The sequence below is a fragment of the Hordeum vulgare genome, chromosome 7H (genome assembly GCF_904849725.1).
Source record: "Hordeum vulgare subsp. vulgare chromosome 7H, MorexV3_pseudomolecules_assembly, whole genome shotgun sequence".
NCBI lineage: Eukaryota > Viridiplantae > Streptophyta > Magnoliopsida > Poales > Poaceae > Hordeum > Hordeum vulgare.
The window spans coordinates 4,674,764-4,692,845 of NC_058524.1; the positions used below are offsets into that span (position 1 = coordinate 4,674,764).

Consider the following 18,082-nt stretch of genomic DNA (forward strand, 5'->3'; position numbering starts at 1 on the left):
TTCTGAAGGGCATCCATACATCGCTTCACTTTAACGAATCAAGTTTCTCCTGTGGAGGTGGAAGTTTCGGTGCAAGTTGTTCCTTATTATAGGCAGCCACGATTATCGCGTTTTCCTCGGTACTCATCTCATATGGTAACTTTTTAAGTGGCTTGAGGCTTGGACCATATTTGAATCTCTTCCCGCCTATTGTACTGCTAGCCGCCGGAGTGACAGCGGATCTCTTCCACGGTTGCTTACGCGCCGGAGGAGGCGGAGGAGGAGGAGGAAGAGTGCGCTCACGAGTCGGGGGAAGCGGAGGAGGAGTAGGCGAAGTGGGATCATTAGTCGGTTGAGGCGAAGGAGGAGGAGGAGGCAGAGTGCACTCACACGCCGGAGGAGGCGGAGGAGGAGTAGGCGGAGTGGGCTCATTAGTCGGATGAGGCAGAGGAGGAGGAGGCAGAGTGCGCTCACGCACCGAAGGAGGCAGAGTGCGATCTGCCTCGCCGGCGCCGCCTCAGTCACTGGCCACCGCCGGCGCTTTTTGTTTCGAAGCACCTGCCACGAAGGAGTCAAGAAATCTGACAAAGTTAGCTTCGGCAATTGTACCTTGGGAAGGGGCCCATGCCATGGCCGAACTACAGTCCTGTGATGAACAATCCACCTCGCCATATCGATCTTGTCATCGGCCACAAGCCCCAGCCTCGCCGGATCATCGTGTGGAACGACCACATCCACCACTCCGACGACCTCCTCCTCCAAGTATCCGACCTGAAATGCCTCACAAATATAACAAGAGGGAGTAGGGGAAGCGATGCCCGTAGGCTTACCTCCGGCGACAGTCCCATCGTGGTCATTCTCGTCGTCACTGTCAGCCAACAACCAGAAGCGGTCCCCCGGTCTAGCTCTCGCGTCGGGGCCTGGAGCAGCGCTGGCTGTAGTCGCCGGAATCGCCATTCGAATCGCCCCTCCGCAATCATTACATATTTGAATGTTTTCAATACTAAGGCGTAATTGTCGGCATAAGATAGGATATCTACTTTCTTTCTTGTGAGGTTTTGGTGAGGCGTGCATGTTTGGATATAGATGGTCTTTTTTGTCTCCTATACTGGTTTGCTGAGGTGCGCCTTTCCACTCCAGAGCGGCATTGGCATAAAAGAAAGGTAAATCATTCACTATTGATTAAATTTGCACACCAAATTTCTTTTTTTAATGGTTAACATGTAAAATTAAATTATATTTAGATTCTATACATTTTTCTAATTAAATTTCATATATAACATGTTAAATTTGAAGTTAAAGTTTAATAGATATGTTATTTATAAAATCATTTGGTATGTACTCCGGCTTGTTTTAAAATTGAATTGTGGGTTGATTATCAAAATCATTAGAGGGTCCAGAATTCTAGTTGTCGGTAATTTACCTCTTTATACGTAACTTGCAAATTAAGAGACAAAAATGCATAATAATTGTATAGTAAAATGAAATACTAATTAAAAACATTATAAATAACAGTAAAACATGATGCAAACCGAATGTATCATGTACTCCCTTCTTTTTTAAAGTTCAACTAAAGTAGAGTGACATCCCCTATGTGTCATTTTGCACCCCAGAAAACAAAGAGTGATTTATATCGTTCCCTAAAAGGTCATAATAACAATGTTGTGTGTTTTTACCCTATTTATATGAAATAAAAAACATATTATTTTCTATACTTAATAGCATACCTATATAGACATTGCTAAGTTAATACCAATGTAGAATTAACATGTATACACATGATAGTATGAATACGCATACACATAGAAGTTAAGAATGAAACACAGTTCCTACATTATTTTTACTTTGCATACTAGAACTTTGTGCAGACGTTGCTACTTGAGAACTTTGTGCAGACGTTATCTAGATGACAAATAGCAAAACTGTTTTTAAGAGCATGATTAATAGTATAGCCAACTGCTGGCTATAAGTCATCTTATAGTCCATCTTATAGCTAGCTTGTACAATAGTTAACTACAAAAAAGTACTATTTTTATCATATATGGTCCACATTTCATTCTCACAAAGCACCTAGGAGCACGTGCTAGAGCTAGCTCTTCACGAAGAGCCCGTTTCCCTTCTCTCTCATCTTCTCTCTCATCCAACTCAGCAAAAATATAGTATTTTAATTCTTACAGCCTGCTGACTGTACCTTATTGTACTTGCTCTAAATAATATGCTATGGAAAATAGCGTTAGCACATTAAATTGTGCTATAGCATGATAAATGGCACTAAATGACACTCACGTCCTAGCATGATTCCCCTCCAAACACCCTAGCGTCGACATAACGTGCTAATTAAGGCTGGCCATAATGAAGAGTATCATATAAGGCTGGCCATAGTGGGAGTAACAAACATGCTGATGTGGCAGACAATTAAAGAAGAGAGAGAAGGTTAGAGTAACATAAGTAGATACCATAACATGTTAAATGCTATGCTAATATGTGTCATGCATGTCAATTAATAAGGTCATCTATGATACTACTTTATGATACTATGTACTATAAAGATAGTATCATATGCAGTATCATTTGCATGATACTACTATATGTTACTCCCCACTATGACCAGCCTAATAGTATCATGCATATGATACTATTGTATGATACTATCTCCAAGGCTGCCTGTAATGAGAGTATTACAGATAGTATCATGCATGCCAACTAGGCAATTTCGATGATGTGGCATAAAATTAAATGAAGAAAGAGAGGGTTGAGTATCATATCATGATACCGTATCATAATATGGATCGGAGGAAGTACTGTGCATTACGGATGTGGTATCATAGACTAGTATCATATGCATGATAGTAGTATATGATACTATCCATTACAACCGGCCTAATGCATAGTATCATAATTAAACTAGTACCTCGTCACATTTATTGACTTATGCATGATACATACACGTGCCAGACTTATAAACTGAGATAGAGGGAGTAGTAGCATAATATTTAACATGTTACGGTATCCACCTATGTTACTCTAACCCCCTTTCTCTTCTTTAATTATCCGTCACATCAGCATGTTTGCTACTCCCAAGTACATGATACTACTCCCTCCGTCACGGTTTAGAAGGCGTGCATGTAAATTCTCTAGAACCTGCTGGTTATTGATTGACTGTGAGATGGGTTGAAATATAACATTCACACTATGCATGCATATAGAAGTAGTACAACGGAGTACTAATTAGCTGCTAGGAGTAAATGTAATGCTCCTAAATCATGTCTATTATGGAAATACATGTAAATTTAAATGTGTCTTCTAAACTATAACGGAGATACTACCTAAGTTACTTCCATTATGGCTAGCCTAAAACTATGGTTGAGATTGTAGGGAGAAGATGATGAACAATGAATCTTGAGAGGAGGAAAGCCATCCGTGGAAGTTGGCTTATCCAAATCGTACAATATAGTTTACGTTCAATTATACTTGTACTGCTCAACCAATGCTCACTAGCGCACAAAAATATAATTGTGGCTACGCGTCCGTCGGATGATTTCTAAAAATAATTCGTCACCTAGCTAGCCGTCGGATGCCCGAGCTAACAGCTGTTTGATCTAACGCGCCCGCATCCCGCCGCATGGTCAGTAGTTATTTCCTGAAACGACGCTCGAGTTGCAGAAACTTTCGCTTTGTTGCAAGAAATAAACTTTGGATCCGTTAATTCCTGAAACAACGGTCAAGTTTCAGAAATAATTTGCTTGTTGCAGATTTTTTTTTCGTCTATCTGTAACATAGGTATTTTTACGGAAGAATTTTTTGCAACAACGGTCGAGTTTCAGGATTTTTTGCAAAGTCAGGTTGCAGAAGCACTACCCCAGCCGGGATCCGGTCTGGCGCGGGGAGGCAGGACCGACGCGAGTCGGCCGGCGGCAGGAACGCGATGGCGATGGCTGGGGGCTCCGGTGGCGGCAGGATCGGCCGGCGGCGGCGCACCACGGCGGGGCATGCGGGACTGGTGGCGGAGGGGCCGCAGCAGGCCGGCGGCAGAGGGGGCGGCGGGGCTGCAGCAGCCGACGGTGGAGGGGCGGCGAGCCACAGCAGGCCGGCGACGCGAGGTCGTCGGGGCGGAGGCACGGACTGGACAGTTTCTCTGTAACAACTGCCCAGTTTCAGAAACTGTGTCCCAGTTTCAGAAACTGTGCCCCAGTTTCAGAAATCGTTTGATGCGGGGTTAGATGGAGTAAGATCCGACGAACGAGGAAGCGGTGGACAGTTTATTTGGATCCGTCGGTGGAAGGTAAGAGTTCCCCTTGTTTATGTGGCATAAAAGAGAAGATTTAACTGCATGATTTAATGAAGATGTTGAGGTGGACATTTTATATGTTGGAAGAATTAAGATCAACTATTTGAGAATAGAAGATATCCCAGGTACATTCGCCCAATACATAACCATATGCATGCATGCATCATGCATGCCGCCGCTTGGCGCGCGCCACCACCCCACGCAGCACGCCGACCCACCCAAGGAAAGCCACCGTCTTCACCGTGCTTGTCTCGCCGGCACCCTTATCTGCTTGGTCAACCTACTTAACTCCGCGGCGCCATGGCTCTTCCGAAAGGACCCCCCTCCGCCGGCGACGCACCATGGCACACTCTGTCGGCCTCTTTGTCCTCCTCCTCGCCGCGTCCGCCGTCGTGGCCCTCGCCGCGGAGGCTCCGGCTCCGGCGGCCTCCAAGAAGCCCGGTGCAGCGGCAGCACCCTCAAAGGCCGCCGCAAAGGCTCCTGCTTCGGTCCACGAAAAGACGGCGAAGGCGCCAACGGCAGCGTCCCCGGCCACTTCCAAGACTGCACCGGCCAAGGCTCCGGCGGCCAAGACGGAGACGCCCGCCCACGCGCCCGCCAAGGGGTCCAGCGCCGAGTCGCCCAGCAAAGGCGCCACGCCGGCGAAGGCCCCGGCCAGCTCGTCCAAGCATTCCGCGTCGGGCCCGTCCGCCTCCCCTTCCGAACCCGAAGCCGCTGAGTCTCCGGACGGCGGCGGCGCCACCGCCAAGGAAGATTCATCCGCCACGACGCCGTCCTCCTCGTCGTCATCGTCGGAGGACTCCAGCACAGACGCCGACAGCCCGCCGGAGCCCGCCGGTTCGCCGGACTCAGACTCGCCAGCTGACGCGCCTGGCCCTGCCGCAGACGACGAGAGCGGCAGCGTCGGCATGGGCAGTGGCGGCGTGGTGGCTTCCGTCGTGGCCGTGGCCACCGCAGCCTCCGTAGTGCTTTCTTTTTAGAACGCCATACTTAATTAAGTTGTAGGCATGAATTTTGTTGGGAATTTGTGTTCTTTCTTGGTAGGTTTTTCAGGAGCTGCTGGGTTATCATGTGGCGCTTAATTACACATCAAATTAGGTAGTCTAATGGTTGGTTTTGCCTTTTTTTTTGCTTTGATTAGTTTTTTTCAGGGATTTTGCTCCGATTAGTTGAACGACCGTGCCTTGTTTCCATGGAAATAACAAAAAATTATTGCAATCTCAATGAAAAAACAAAATTAACACATCGGAGCGGCCTGAGGAGAATTTGAGAGGCCGGGGCGATGCCTTCATTTTGAAAAAAAAATGAGGAGAATTTAAGCAAGATAGCAGCAATGCATGTGCAGATGCCGCATTTTCGCCGCCTCCAGTGAACATTATTTTTAGAAAAAAGGCACGAAGGTCCGATTTCAAATTAATGAAGCCATCAACCGACTAAGATACAATGGTGCTGAATATAAAAAGTAGCGTGAACAATTTTTTCCAGCCAGGTTGGTAAGTCGGCGGCGGAACTTAGCACCGTGGCCTCGCCTAGTCGTGCACTTACCTTGGGGTATGTGTTGCCACATGGCACACTCCGAGTTAGATATCACTTCAGGCTTGAGCGAAAAAATGTGTTAAAAATAGATTAGTGGCTTATTAGTTAAGCTAATTAGGATTAAGTTAATTCTTAGATGGGTTAGTTAGTCCTCAAGCAACCATGCACTTCCTTGACTCTCAAGGCAATTATGTAATAATTTGGCTCTTAAGTAACTTCAAGTTTACTTGACTACCAAGTAAATGTGTATTTTTGCCCGGGTATAAATACTTCATTACTATAATCAATAAAGACTAATGATTCATCTTTCATTCATCTCTTTCTTTCTTTACTTTCTATTTTCAAACACGTTATCATGCACTTTGCTCTCCGATCAAGCGATTTGGCCGTACAGGGAGAAGAAAAACGAATCTAGTTGAGAGATTATTATTCTCTACTCTGTATAGGGCATGAAGTCTGCATCATCTTGACCATAGTAAATAAAAGAACATCAAGTCAATTATCCTCATATGACTGAGGAATCGCTGATCAATATGAACATGGTGGAGCGGCAACTACGGACACAAGGTGTCGTGATTCATACACATGTATCAAGCCAACTACCGAGGAGAAATCAGGTGCTAGCTTCATAATCTTTGTTATTCTAGAGAATACTGTAGCACATCGGCAACGCCAACCAGGCCCTCAACCTAAATCAACACGTTTGGATCCTTCAGATCCATCGCAGTGGAGTCTGAAGCGACCCCCGACGCGAACAGCGGCCACAAAATCAAGCCCTAATCATAGGAAGATGCGGTTGAATTCTGCAGGAACCAACTCCGGCGTGGCTGCTAGCGGACATGGCCACTTCGGCGGCAGCGTGTCCTCAAGCACGGTCGTCTCCCGATGCGACAGGCCCTCCGACGCACAGCAATGGCCGACGCGGAAGGCCCTCCGGCCGGTGGCGGTTTCTCGACCTTTGCTATTCCAGAAAATTCCTCTCATAGTTCATAATGGATTTTTTTTGTTTTGTTTAACTCTCGCACTTCTCCGAACAGCTCTCGCACTTCTCTGAACAGCTGATATAGCATAAACCTTCCTCTTCCAAGATCTCTTTGGTTTAACATGTATCATGCTGTCGTGATCAACTGTGGTTGTATTATGAAGAAGGTTGCCAGGCAACAAGGGGTCATATACCCCTCTGATCCCAATTCTTCATCTTCCACCTCCTCACTCTCCTTTTGCACTAAGTCGTCACAAAAATTCTGTAATTTTGAGACACCTAGGTTACTAATATCATTTTCATCCATTGGTTTAATTGCTGCTAAGTTTGTGATGATTTCCATGGCTCTATCTGCCTCTAGATCTAGGATATCATTAACAGATTTTTCAATTTCTTTTTCATTTTCCCAAGTGATATACCTAAATCATTAGCCCTCTCTACGGTCGTATGCTCAGAAAAATGGAGAATTAAATAATCAGTATTAACTGACATACCTGTGTTAACTTCGGTATCACGAATCTTGGCTGCTCTCATAGCACGCCCCAACTGTACGTCGTCAGCATTAGGCTGTCCCTGAATACGTTGACTGAAACACCGTTCTTCAGTAGAGTTGCGTTGGCACGGCCAGCCGCTGCTACAGGCTTGGGTGGGTCCGGTTTCGCAGCATGTGTTTAATCTGGCGGATTCCCACGCCTCGCCATGGCCGCTTCAGCTGGTGGAGGAACCCTAGTAGCCTGTCCCTGCTGCGATGGAAAGCCAGGTTGCGGTTTGCGCCGAGCCCTAGCTTCAACCGAGAAGTAATACTTTGCGTCAGCCCTGGAAGGAGCGACGGGTGACGATACAATCACCTCTACTCGGTTTCCAGCGACAGCAAGACTGGTCTCCTGAATTGTGGCGGGTCCTGGGTCAAATACCCAGTTTTCATGGCCCCATTGCGTTCAAGATTTGGCCCATCCGAGCCGAGCAAGAAATCCAAACGCGTCGTCCTGGCCGCTCGGATCTCGGCTGATGGCTCTGCCGACGGCGGTTGTGGCAGCGGCCTCTCCACCGCCGCAGCGCCCCTCAATTGTTTCAATGACAACGGCTTCTCCGCCGCCGCCCCACCTTTTTTACGTCTAGCCGGAATCGTTTTCCAGGAAGCAAGAAAATCATGCAAAGTCAGAGATGGAAGGCGTACCTTGGGCAGAGGTCCCTTTCATGGTTTGACCGCCGACGCCGCCGTTCTCCTGTGCACAACGCGACGTAGAACCTTGATCTTGTTATCTCTGTTAAACCCTTTCCATGCGAGATCATTCTTCGGTAGAATGTGTTCGATAGAATCAGCTATCTCCTCCTCCGTACACCCCCTCGAAAATGAATCGCAGATGATGTCGGGCGGTGTTGGGGATGAGATCTCTGGCAACACCCCGACGTGGTCTCCATCGTCATCCTTAGAGCCGCCGGAGTCTGATCCGGCGATTGCCCAAAATCGGTTCCATCGGGGGTGGCCTCCCGAACGGGTGCCTCCGAGATCGCCTTGGCAGTCGCCCGCTCTCGTTAGCATCGGCCTTTTTATGTAGCATATGTACAACTCAAAAAATGAGAGAGATTTTTACTTCCCGGCCTCTGCATCAACTAGAGATGCATACATTCATTTTAGTATGAGTACCAAGATAAACATGATCTTCAAAAAATTTTAAATGAATATTAAGATTTTTTTAATGAATGGTTTTACCACACGCCAAACTTGATTCTTAATGAATGGAAGAAAACTCCCTGTGCATCACCTGTCAATTCTAAAAATTTAACTCGGATCATTGAAATGCACAACCGCATGTCCAACCACTTAGTCAACGCTCTCTTTGCATGATAAACCAACTGGGTCTATGCAGTGATTGATGCACATGGAAGGAGAAGACAGAAAGGCCATATCCTTGTTGTTGCGAAATATACATTGCGCTTGCCTTTAGCGCTCCGACATGGTCATTGTCCAATAGTGGACAGGAAAGACGGGATTTTGTATGATTTCTTTTTCTGAAGGTGTTTTTCCTGGTTTTTCAGCCCTTTTTTGACCGGTTTTACTCACTTTAGCAGAATTTCTTTTCTGTGTTTCTATTTCCTTTTGATTCTTCAATATTTCTATATTTTCTTGTAATTTATTTTTCTTATTTCTTTATTTTGTATGTTTAACAAACACACACAAGCAATATTACAAAAATATACTTAAAACATGAACAAAATTTATTTTTTAACATCCAAATAATTTTTGAAAATGTGACACTTTGAATTCACGAAATAATTTTGAAAAAGCAACCGTTTATTAAGGGCAAAACTTTATTTTTTCCACTCCAGTTTTGACCCACTTTGCTTATGCCACCCTAAAATTTGATATTTTACTTTTGCCACTCTTAACTTTTAACAATACACCACAATTGCTAATTCATGGCACAATTTTCTTTTCCAGAGTGACAATTGTGATACATTGTTAGAAGCTAAGAGTGGTAAACGTGAAATGAAAAATTATTGCATTTGGCACGGAATGACATTTGTGATGTATTGTCAAAATCTAAGAGTGGCAATAATGGGATGTCAAATTCTAGAGTGGCATAAGCAAAGCGGACAAAAAATAGAGTGGAAAAAACAAAACTTTCAATCTACAAGATTCCAAAATAGTTTTTGAAAAGCATGAGTAATTTTGAAAACATGAAAATTTTGGTCAAATGAGACAAAAATTAAAAAAAAATATGAATTAGTTTTTTGAAAAAAGTGAATAAATTTGTAAAGTTGTTAATTTCTGTAAAAAACTTGATTTTTTTTTATTTTTGTGACAAAAGTGAAAAACAATTATAAACTCTGAACATTTTATTTTTGAAACACGAAAATAATTGAAACTTCTAATATCATTTGAAAAAACGAACAATGTTATAAAATTGTAAATATCCTTTTAATTTTTGAATATTTTGAATATTTTAGTTATTTACAAAAAGTAAAATAATAAATAATAAAAATGTAAAATATGAAAAAATAATTAAAAAATACAATAATAAAAAAAGGAAATGAAACAAAACCTTCTAAATGGTTTCCAAAACTAACTGAAAATCTATGCGTACAGCTGAGATGGGCTGGGCCAATAGATCGACAATGCGTGTGATTAGGGGTCTCACGCAGCTCCTATTCGGCGCATCGGTCGCCAGGTAAGCTTCCTGGCGCTTACATGCCGACTCTGGTGGGCCGGTGCATGTAGATTCGCGTTTTTTTCCTGGTTTGCTCGATCGCGTTTGGCAAAAATACAAAAAAATGAAATCATTCGTAAAGAAATGAAAAAAATCGGGATTTTAAAAAGATTCACGGATTACGAAAAAAATACAAGCTTGAAAAAATGTTCATAAATTTAGAAAAAGTTCACCAAACTGAAAAAAGTTGATCAGATTTGAAAAACGTTCACAAAACTGAAAAGTGTTCATAGAATTTGAAAAAATGTTCAATGATTCCGAAACTAGGTTCGTTTAATTTTAAAGTAGTTCATTAAAATTCGAAAGGAGCTGAAATAATTTTTAAGAAATTATCGGATTGTTAAATAAAAATCAAGATTCTTTTTAAAACCACCCATTAAAGGAAACAAAAAAATAAAAGGAAAAAAAGAAAGAGTAAAAAGAAAAGAAACAAACCGGACTGAAAAGACGAAATAAAAGAACAAAACCAAGTAGGTGTTCATGAGATGAGCGAATGAGTGGCTTGGTGGTTGCTGTGCTCCTTTGAACCTAAGGCAGAGACAACAAAAAACTAAGCAATGCCGGTGTAAACTGACCTAGTCCTAGTAAATTACTACTAGTACAGAAAACCTAGCTAATATAGATTAGGACGCCCAGCAAGCTGCTCACAACGAAATGTTTTTTAGTATATGGATGAATGTTCCAGTAATGACGAATACTCCAGCAAACAATGAAAATAAAACTTAATAAAAGGAACAAAATGAGGTGGAAAACATCCAAAGAAAATACTCGAGGAAACAATGAACCAATTAGAACACACACGGGGTTCTGAATGAACCTCTTATAAATGACATGCATACAAAATCAGGTGAATATATATACATGATGCTGATATATATACATGATGGCCTTTACATGACTGAGCTGTAATGAGATGTGCTTTTTTTTACCTGCCTGTTTGTTGCATTTGCAATTTTGCATGCAGTTTTTGCTCTTCTGGCTTTGCTGGGAGAAGTTTCAGAACACAAACAGGAGCTGTAAAACCAGCTGTTTCACTCTTAGTAATGATATATACACCCCTTTTGCTCTATAAACACCAGATGATAAAGTAAAAATCAGATGCTCCGATTTCACTTCAGCATGGAGAAATTAGATGGCCATTGGAGAGTTGTTATTCTTCCTTTCCTTGGGCGCCACAGCACAATGGTACTAATTATTGGTCACGTCCGCCGGAGTCACCTGAAGGCTGAAGCACCATGGAGCAACTAACCAGCAGGATCTGTGATGATGAGGCCGAAGATGCACACTACCTAGAAGATAGTAGCAAAGAAGTGGCACAACAGATGAATTACTTGCAAGAAAGAACGAAAGCATCCCCAAGAAAATGGTTGAGTTGAAGAAAAAAATCTTACGGTCGTGGCCTCAGACTCAGAGCTGGCAGGGAATATATATTTTTACGGTCCTCGGGCATTAGCAGAACCATGACGTTTAATTCCTCTCTGAATCACAAGAGTAATAATTATTGACAAGAATTACTTCTTGACTAAAACAAAATTAGTCAGTCAGGACTTGTCCGCCATGAAAACATATGTTCCTCTGCTTGCAAATACCTATTCCTTGCTGCGATCAGTCCTGCTGCTTCATGCGAAAGAGGAGCACAAGCCTGACAATTCCATGATTCCAGCCTCGATCAGTTGTTGCACCTATGATTCGAGTCTTGTTGTTATCGGTACCAAGTGAGTGAGTCATGTCTCAAACGCCCCTTTTTTATTTCACATACATAGGGAACGACAGAAGCCTGCCGAAGAAAATGAACGCATGTATATTATGTTATAAAAGTAATGGTGGTGACATCAACTAACAATCTCAAGTCTAATAGCAGAAAAGGGGTACAAAAAGAGCTGGATGAAAAGAAACATGCGTTGGACTGTGGTTGCTTGGACTGCGAATGTAGTCATAAATTAAGCACATATTCTAAACTAGAGAGATCAAGCGGGAGAAAGATAAATAAGCAACCCAATGCAAAGTGGTCGCTTTGCACTGTGAATGCAATCATAAATTAAGGACCAGAATTTTGGTTCTGGAGCTACGTACGTACTAACCGGCAGATTCAACTTGCAGAGAAATACCGATCATGTATGTAAGTAAGATTTGACAACAGTGGTTAAGATGAGGCAGCAGAGAAATGGCGAATAAACCTCGCTTCATTAGAAATAGAAAAACAGTAAAAATCGGGAGGCGACAAGTGTTACCTTGGGTCTAGTTACGGATAAATCTGGGTTGGTTCTTTTGATTTCCTTAATTTGCTCGTTAATCTCAGCGATGCGACCATCCATCTGTAGTTTTCTCAGCGAAACCGGGATGCCCTCGGGCATCACCGGATATTTGGACACGCGTAACACCTCGAGAGAGGAAAGGCGATGTAACCCTTGAGGAAGGAACCGGCCGGAGACCCTTTCAGGAGTAAAAACTTAGTGTCTGGAGGGAGGTGAGGAGCTGCAGCGCTATCTCTTGCTCTTCCGTGAAGCTTTCCGTCCCCCAATCAGACCAGACTTCAAGTGTGTGGAGGGCCGGGGCGAGGAGGTTGCAAATAGGAGCAACAAGCAATCCAGATATGTCTTCCACGACGAGTACCTCCAATCTAGAGATGTAACTTTCAACAGGCAATAATTCGGCCACCTCTGAAAGCAGATCTGCTGCTAAGGTAGAGGTGTTGCACCAACGCACTTGCAGTTCTTTGAGGTTCACTGCGATGAGAGGATTGAATCCGTCCGCTGTTAAATTTGTGCACACCTCTAGCCTTAGAGTGGTGAGAGACGTGAGGTTTGAGAGCAGAGCCATTGACCTCATGCTTGGCTCTTCCTCAACAACAAGTTTTCTCAGGGAAGCAGGGAAAGGGCAAATGGTCTCTGATTCTCCCATTCCCATTGGCCACCGACTGAACAATTTGCCACAGTCAGATATTGTTAATGATTGGAGCAATGATTTGTCCTCCTGAATTCCTCCTCCATTCTCCTTCTCCACAGGCACAAGAACCAGGCACTTACAGTGTGAAAAGGTAAGTTTCTGCAGTGAGCTGGATGATGGGAGCTGCATTACACATTGCTCATAGTCATGGTTTCCGTCTTCAACTATCTCCAACACAGAAAGAGCAGGGAAACAGTTTAACACTTTTGAAGATGATGATTTGCTGCTGGTAAGATGAGATACATCTAATGTGAGACTCTTAACCGAACGCAAGACAATACTGCCATCCAGCTCTTGAGGGAACAAACCGTCGCATCTTCCGACAGTTAGCTCTGTTAGGGATTTCAACTTTTCAATGTCTGACAATGATATGCGCGATGTATTTGCAATATCCATGTCTTCTACTTTATCCAGATTGTGGGAGGCCAAAGCTCCACCATACCCTGTAACAGCCAATCTCTTTCCATCATAAGAAAACAACGTTTCTGAATATGATGTTTCAACAAACAAATCTGTCAGTGTGGAGGTGTGAGGCATGGAGGGCAGAGACATCCTGGGGCACCCAGAAACTTTAAATATACGCAAATTGGTGCAACATGCCTCCGAGAAGGGCAACATACGGAGATTCGGACAATCAGTGCATTCTATTTTTTCAAGACTTGCAAAGGAACAGCAATTAGGTTCCACAACCCATTCAACAAGTTCTGGCATATCATAAAACTGAACTTCCTTCAAGCGCATAAAACATTTGCCTGAAGCGCCACCACAGCAAGGCCCAAACTGTAACATTCCATAGATTCTCCTTAAAGCGAGTACCTTGAGATTTGGTAGCTTCGCAAAAGGTGGGAGGGTTCTCCAATATACGCCTTCTAGAGTGAGAGTCTCTAAACTTGTTAACCAGATGTCAAGACACAGCCAACTAGGACCAACGTCACCACCATGATTTGCAATTGTAAGTACTCTAAGTTTAGAGTGTGGTTGAAGAGCATCAGGAATATCAGCATCTGTAGTTGGTCGATCCCTGCCCCAGAGTAACCCCAACTCCTTCAGATTCCTTTTTAACATCAGTTTGGCTGCGGTAGCTTCCTCCTTGGTTGCCACGTGTTCAAGACCATGTATAATCAGCCCTCCTTCAAGCTGTGTCAATGCCCCAAGTTCTGTCAGTTCAAATCCCATGCTCCCTTTCCTGACATGGAATTCTTTCAGCTCCTGCAGATGCTTCATCTTTCCGACATTGCGAATATTAGAGTGGAGTTTACTTCTAGCATGGAAATCATGTAAATTCTCAAGGTGGCTAAAGTCTTCAGGCAAATCAGAACGACCACACCAACAATCTAGGTCCAAGAATTTCAAGTGATAAAATCTTGATAGTGTACTAGGTAAACTCATTTCTTGGACTCCGTAAGGTGAACTAATTTTGAGGTACTGGAGATGGATAAGTTTTGAAAACCTATATGGAAAAGATTGTGCAGACTTCACCACTATAAATAGGACACGCAGACTATTTATTTCCTTGAAGCTATCTTCCAAAATCTTGGTGATTCTTTCTTCATATCTTCTGAAAATCATCAAAGTCCGCAGATTAGCAATGTCTATCCTCTCCCTTAGTTTACACATTTCTTCCTCAAAATTTGCATCATATCTGTCTTCTATGTCGATAGATAAGTGTCGAACAGATTGTGGGATGGCATCAGCTCTGAAATCCAAGCCACTTATATTGAGGCATTCTTGTGCAGAAACACTCCTAGATAGCTCATGCATTAAATCATGCATTACATAGTATGGACCTTGCTCATTCTCGTGCCAACCGAATTTCTTCATGAGAAAACCATTGTCCACTAGTTCTTCCAAGTAATCGCTATTGTCTTGGTGATTAGAGTATATGATGCCTATTGCAGCCCAGAAATGGCTGATTTCTGAAGAAGTAAACTTATGATCTTCTGGGAAAAGGCCACAATAGGAAAAGCATTTCTGCAGATAAAAGGGGAGGAAGTCGTAGCTGATCTTCAAAGATTGCATGATATCATCATCATCTTGTTGCTTTAGCCACTGATGCTTTTCAAGAACTCCATTCCAATGTACCCAAGAAAGGTCCTTCTGCAACAGTCTACCAACTGTTTTGGCTGCCAACGGGGAACCCTTTAGCTTGTTTGCAATTCTTCGTGCAATACCATCAAACTCATCTTCATAATGCTCAGGCTTGTCGCCTTCATCAAATACACATGCTTCAAAGAATGTGAGGAAGTCATTAGGCTCCAAACCTGCTAGTTTTAGTGAACCCAAACTAACAGTTTCCATCATTTCTGCTAGCTTTGGGAATCGAGTCGTGACAAGTAGCACGCTTCCTTTGGTTTCGCCCTTTGTGAACGGAGCTAACAGGGTTTTCCACTGACCCACACTGTCACATTTCCATATATCATCCAAGACAATTAGAAACCTCTTGGACTTGAGACGTTCTGCTATGGATATCTGAAGCTGATTTAAATTGGTTGTTTCATTTGCAACGCTGCTGTTGCTTCCTCCTTCTTGAGCTGCAAGTATGCAGCCAAGGATCTCCCTGGTGATCTTAAGCACATCGAAATCAGTGGATACGCATACCCAGACTGGGACATCAAAGTGGTTTTTAGTCCTTGCATCATTATACAGATGTCGGACGAAAGTTGTCTTTCCAATACCCCCTGGACCAACTATAGGAAGAACAGAAACAGTCTGAGTGCGTGTGGCACCGGTAACGGTGGTGATACGGTTGACAGTTTCCTCAAAAATGTCTGTCCTGCCATACAACCTATCTTGTATAATCATGGAAGCAGTCTGAGGCCGCTTTAGGACTATTGTCGTGCTGCTGCTTGGGATAGTGCTGAGCAAATTGGAGACGGAATCACAGTGGGACTGCATGCCCTGTAACACGGACTTGATTTCTCTAGACATGGACACTCGGTCGAAATGCAGCGCATGACCATCATCAGGACTAGCAGAGTTGGAGTTGGTGACGCCGGCAACACAAGCAGCAGTAGAAGCATCACCACCAACGCCGGCAACAGCAGCAACAGCAGAAGCATCACCACGGACGCCGGCAACAGCAGCAGCAGGAGCATCATCATCACCACCATTCCTCTTGCTCTTGGGTGTACAAGAGCAAGAAAAGCAGTGGAGCAAGGTGCCTAGGGTATTGGTGACGCGGCGTGGTGCACCGGCAAGAACAGCAGCATCATATTCATCACCACCATTCCTCTTGGGTGTAGGGGAGCAAGAAAAGCACTGTACCAAGCTGCTTAGGGTGTGGCGAAGAGCGCTGCCAGCGTGGAGAGCTTGATGGCGGACAAGGCTGTCCAGATCATGGCCGGCCTCTTGGGTGGTGGCGTAGTTGGTGCCGTGTAGCTTGTCATGGATCTGGAAGTAGTGAACCTCATCGAGCAAGTCCTCTGCCTGGTCGGCGTCCCTGCTCAGCTTCTCCAGCAAGGGCTGCAGGCCAGGTTTGTGGCCGACGTGGCTCCCCTGGCCCTGGGCGTTGTGCAGGTGCAGCAGGCCTTGCGTGTGCAGCAGCTTGTCCCTGATCTGGTCGGAGTTGTGGCCGAGCTGGAGGCTGTCCACATACGCCGCCACCAGGCCGTCCGACAGCGTCGTCAAAACCTTGCCGAGGAGCGACGTTGCCAAGCCGAGGGCCACCTCCATCTTTTGCACTCAGCCGGCCGCCGAGCCTCGCCGGAGCAGTGGTGGAAGCGCAGCTGCTAGCGGGAATGGGATTCGGGTGGTTTAGTGGCGTGCAAGATATGTGGTCGAGCCCTCCGTCTGCACTTAGATGGCCGCCGGGGAGTGGATTGGGTGTGGATCCTCCTCCACACACACAAAACGCCACATTTCAATAATGCCACTACAGTCCTCTCTCGACCGAAACGCGCTATTCGTCACCCTGTGTAAGGAATAATTACTCTTCACCCCCCTCTATTTTTACATCAATGCATCGTAATTTTACGTTCCGTAAATTTTGTCATGTTTCATACGTAAGAAGAGAACGTAAGAAAGTATATAATTGTCATAAAAATATTTTTGTTACGTAAGATTACAAATGAAAAACATAGTGCATAATATACATAAAATGCATTTTTCCTGATCTTATGGCCTGTATTTTTGTTTTATTATGCCAAATTTTACTTAGTGGATCAATATGAATGTAAATATTTGTATTTCAAATTTATTTATTTATAAAATAATCATAAAATTACCTCGGGTAAGAATAACTTATTCGTCACCCTAGGCGAGGAATAATTATTCTTCATCCCACCCCCTCTATTTTCATATTAATGCACAGTAATTTTACGTTCCGTAATTTTTCCTTATTTCATACATAAAAATAGACCGTAAGAAATATATAATCACCGTAAAAAATATTTTATGTCATGTAAAATTACAAACACAAAAACATAGTGTATAATATATACAAAAAACAACATTTTTCTGGTCTTATGGCCTATATTTTTGTTTTTCTATGTCAAAGTTTGTGTAATGAATCAATATAAATGTAACTATTTGTATTTTAAAGTAATTTATTTATGAAACGATTGTAAGATTATTCCGGATGAAGAATAACTTATTCTGCATCCTAGGTGATGAATACACTATATATATATATACTATTAATGACCCAGGGTGAAGAATTACTTATTCTTCGCCCCGGTCGTATGACCAAGCCAGTCGAACGCAACATAGATCCAGCCGACGTAATCTTTTGTTGCGCGGACAGTGAGGTAATTTATTTTTGCCTAGCAACTGTTTAGCTAACCCACTCCCCGCAATTTCTGGAATATTGGGAGCGGAAGCGGCGAGCGGCGAGGAGGCGAGCAGCCGGTGGTTTCGGCGGCGACCCGACGGCATGCAGCCGCGGGTGTAGTTGGATGCGTGCGACGCCAGGGGTGGCCCCGTCTGCCGACGACAGCGTCATGGTGAGCAGCGTTCTGAGACGTTTGGAACCTCGGTCGACGGCCGCGCCACGAGCCCGCCCACGACCCACCCTCGTCGCCCAACCAACCTCCGTTCCCATTCCCCGATCCGAAGCCTTTGCCCTGGCCTCTCGTCGTCGCGCTGCGCCGGACTCCGCTCCTCCTTCCTTTTTGACATGCACGGCAGCAGGATGGCTCCGAT

General features: G+C 44.0%; 1 protein-coding gene across 1 annotated transcript; it reads right to left on the minus strand.

Annotated features, from left to right (window-relative positions):
• Positions 1–10,765: 10,765 nt before the first annotated feature.
• LOC123412224 (putative disease resistance protein RGA3) lies at positions 10,766–16,696 on the minus strand. Its single transcript, XM_045105164.1, has 4 exons — positions 12,229–16,696; positions 11,587–11,774; positions 11,389–11,475; positions 10,766–11,286 (listed from the first exon to the last, which is right to left on the minus strand). Exon 1 carries the CDS (start codon positions 16,613–16,615, stop codon positions 12,434–12,436), a length of 4,182 nt encoding a protein of 1,393 aa, XP_044961099.1. The 5' UTR covers positions 16,616–16,696; the 3' UTR covers positions 10,766–11,286; positions 11,389–11,475; positions 11,587–11,774; positions 12,229–12,433.
• Positions 16,697–18,082: the final 1,386 nt, after the last annotated feature.

What these genes read in the sequence shown, in the direction of transcription:
- LOC123412224 (XM_045105164.1), bottom strand. Translation starts at nt 16,615, where the DNA reads ATGGAGGTGGCCCTCGGCTTGGCAACGTCGCTCCTCGGCAAGGTTTTG.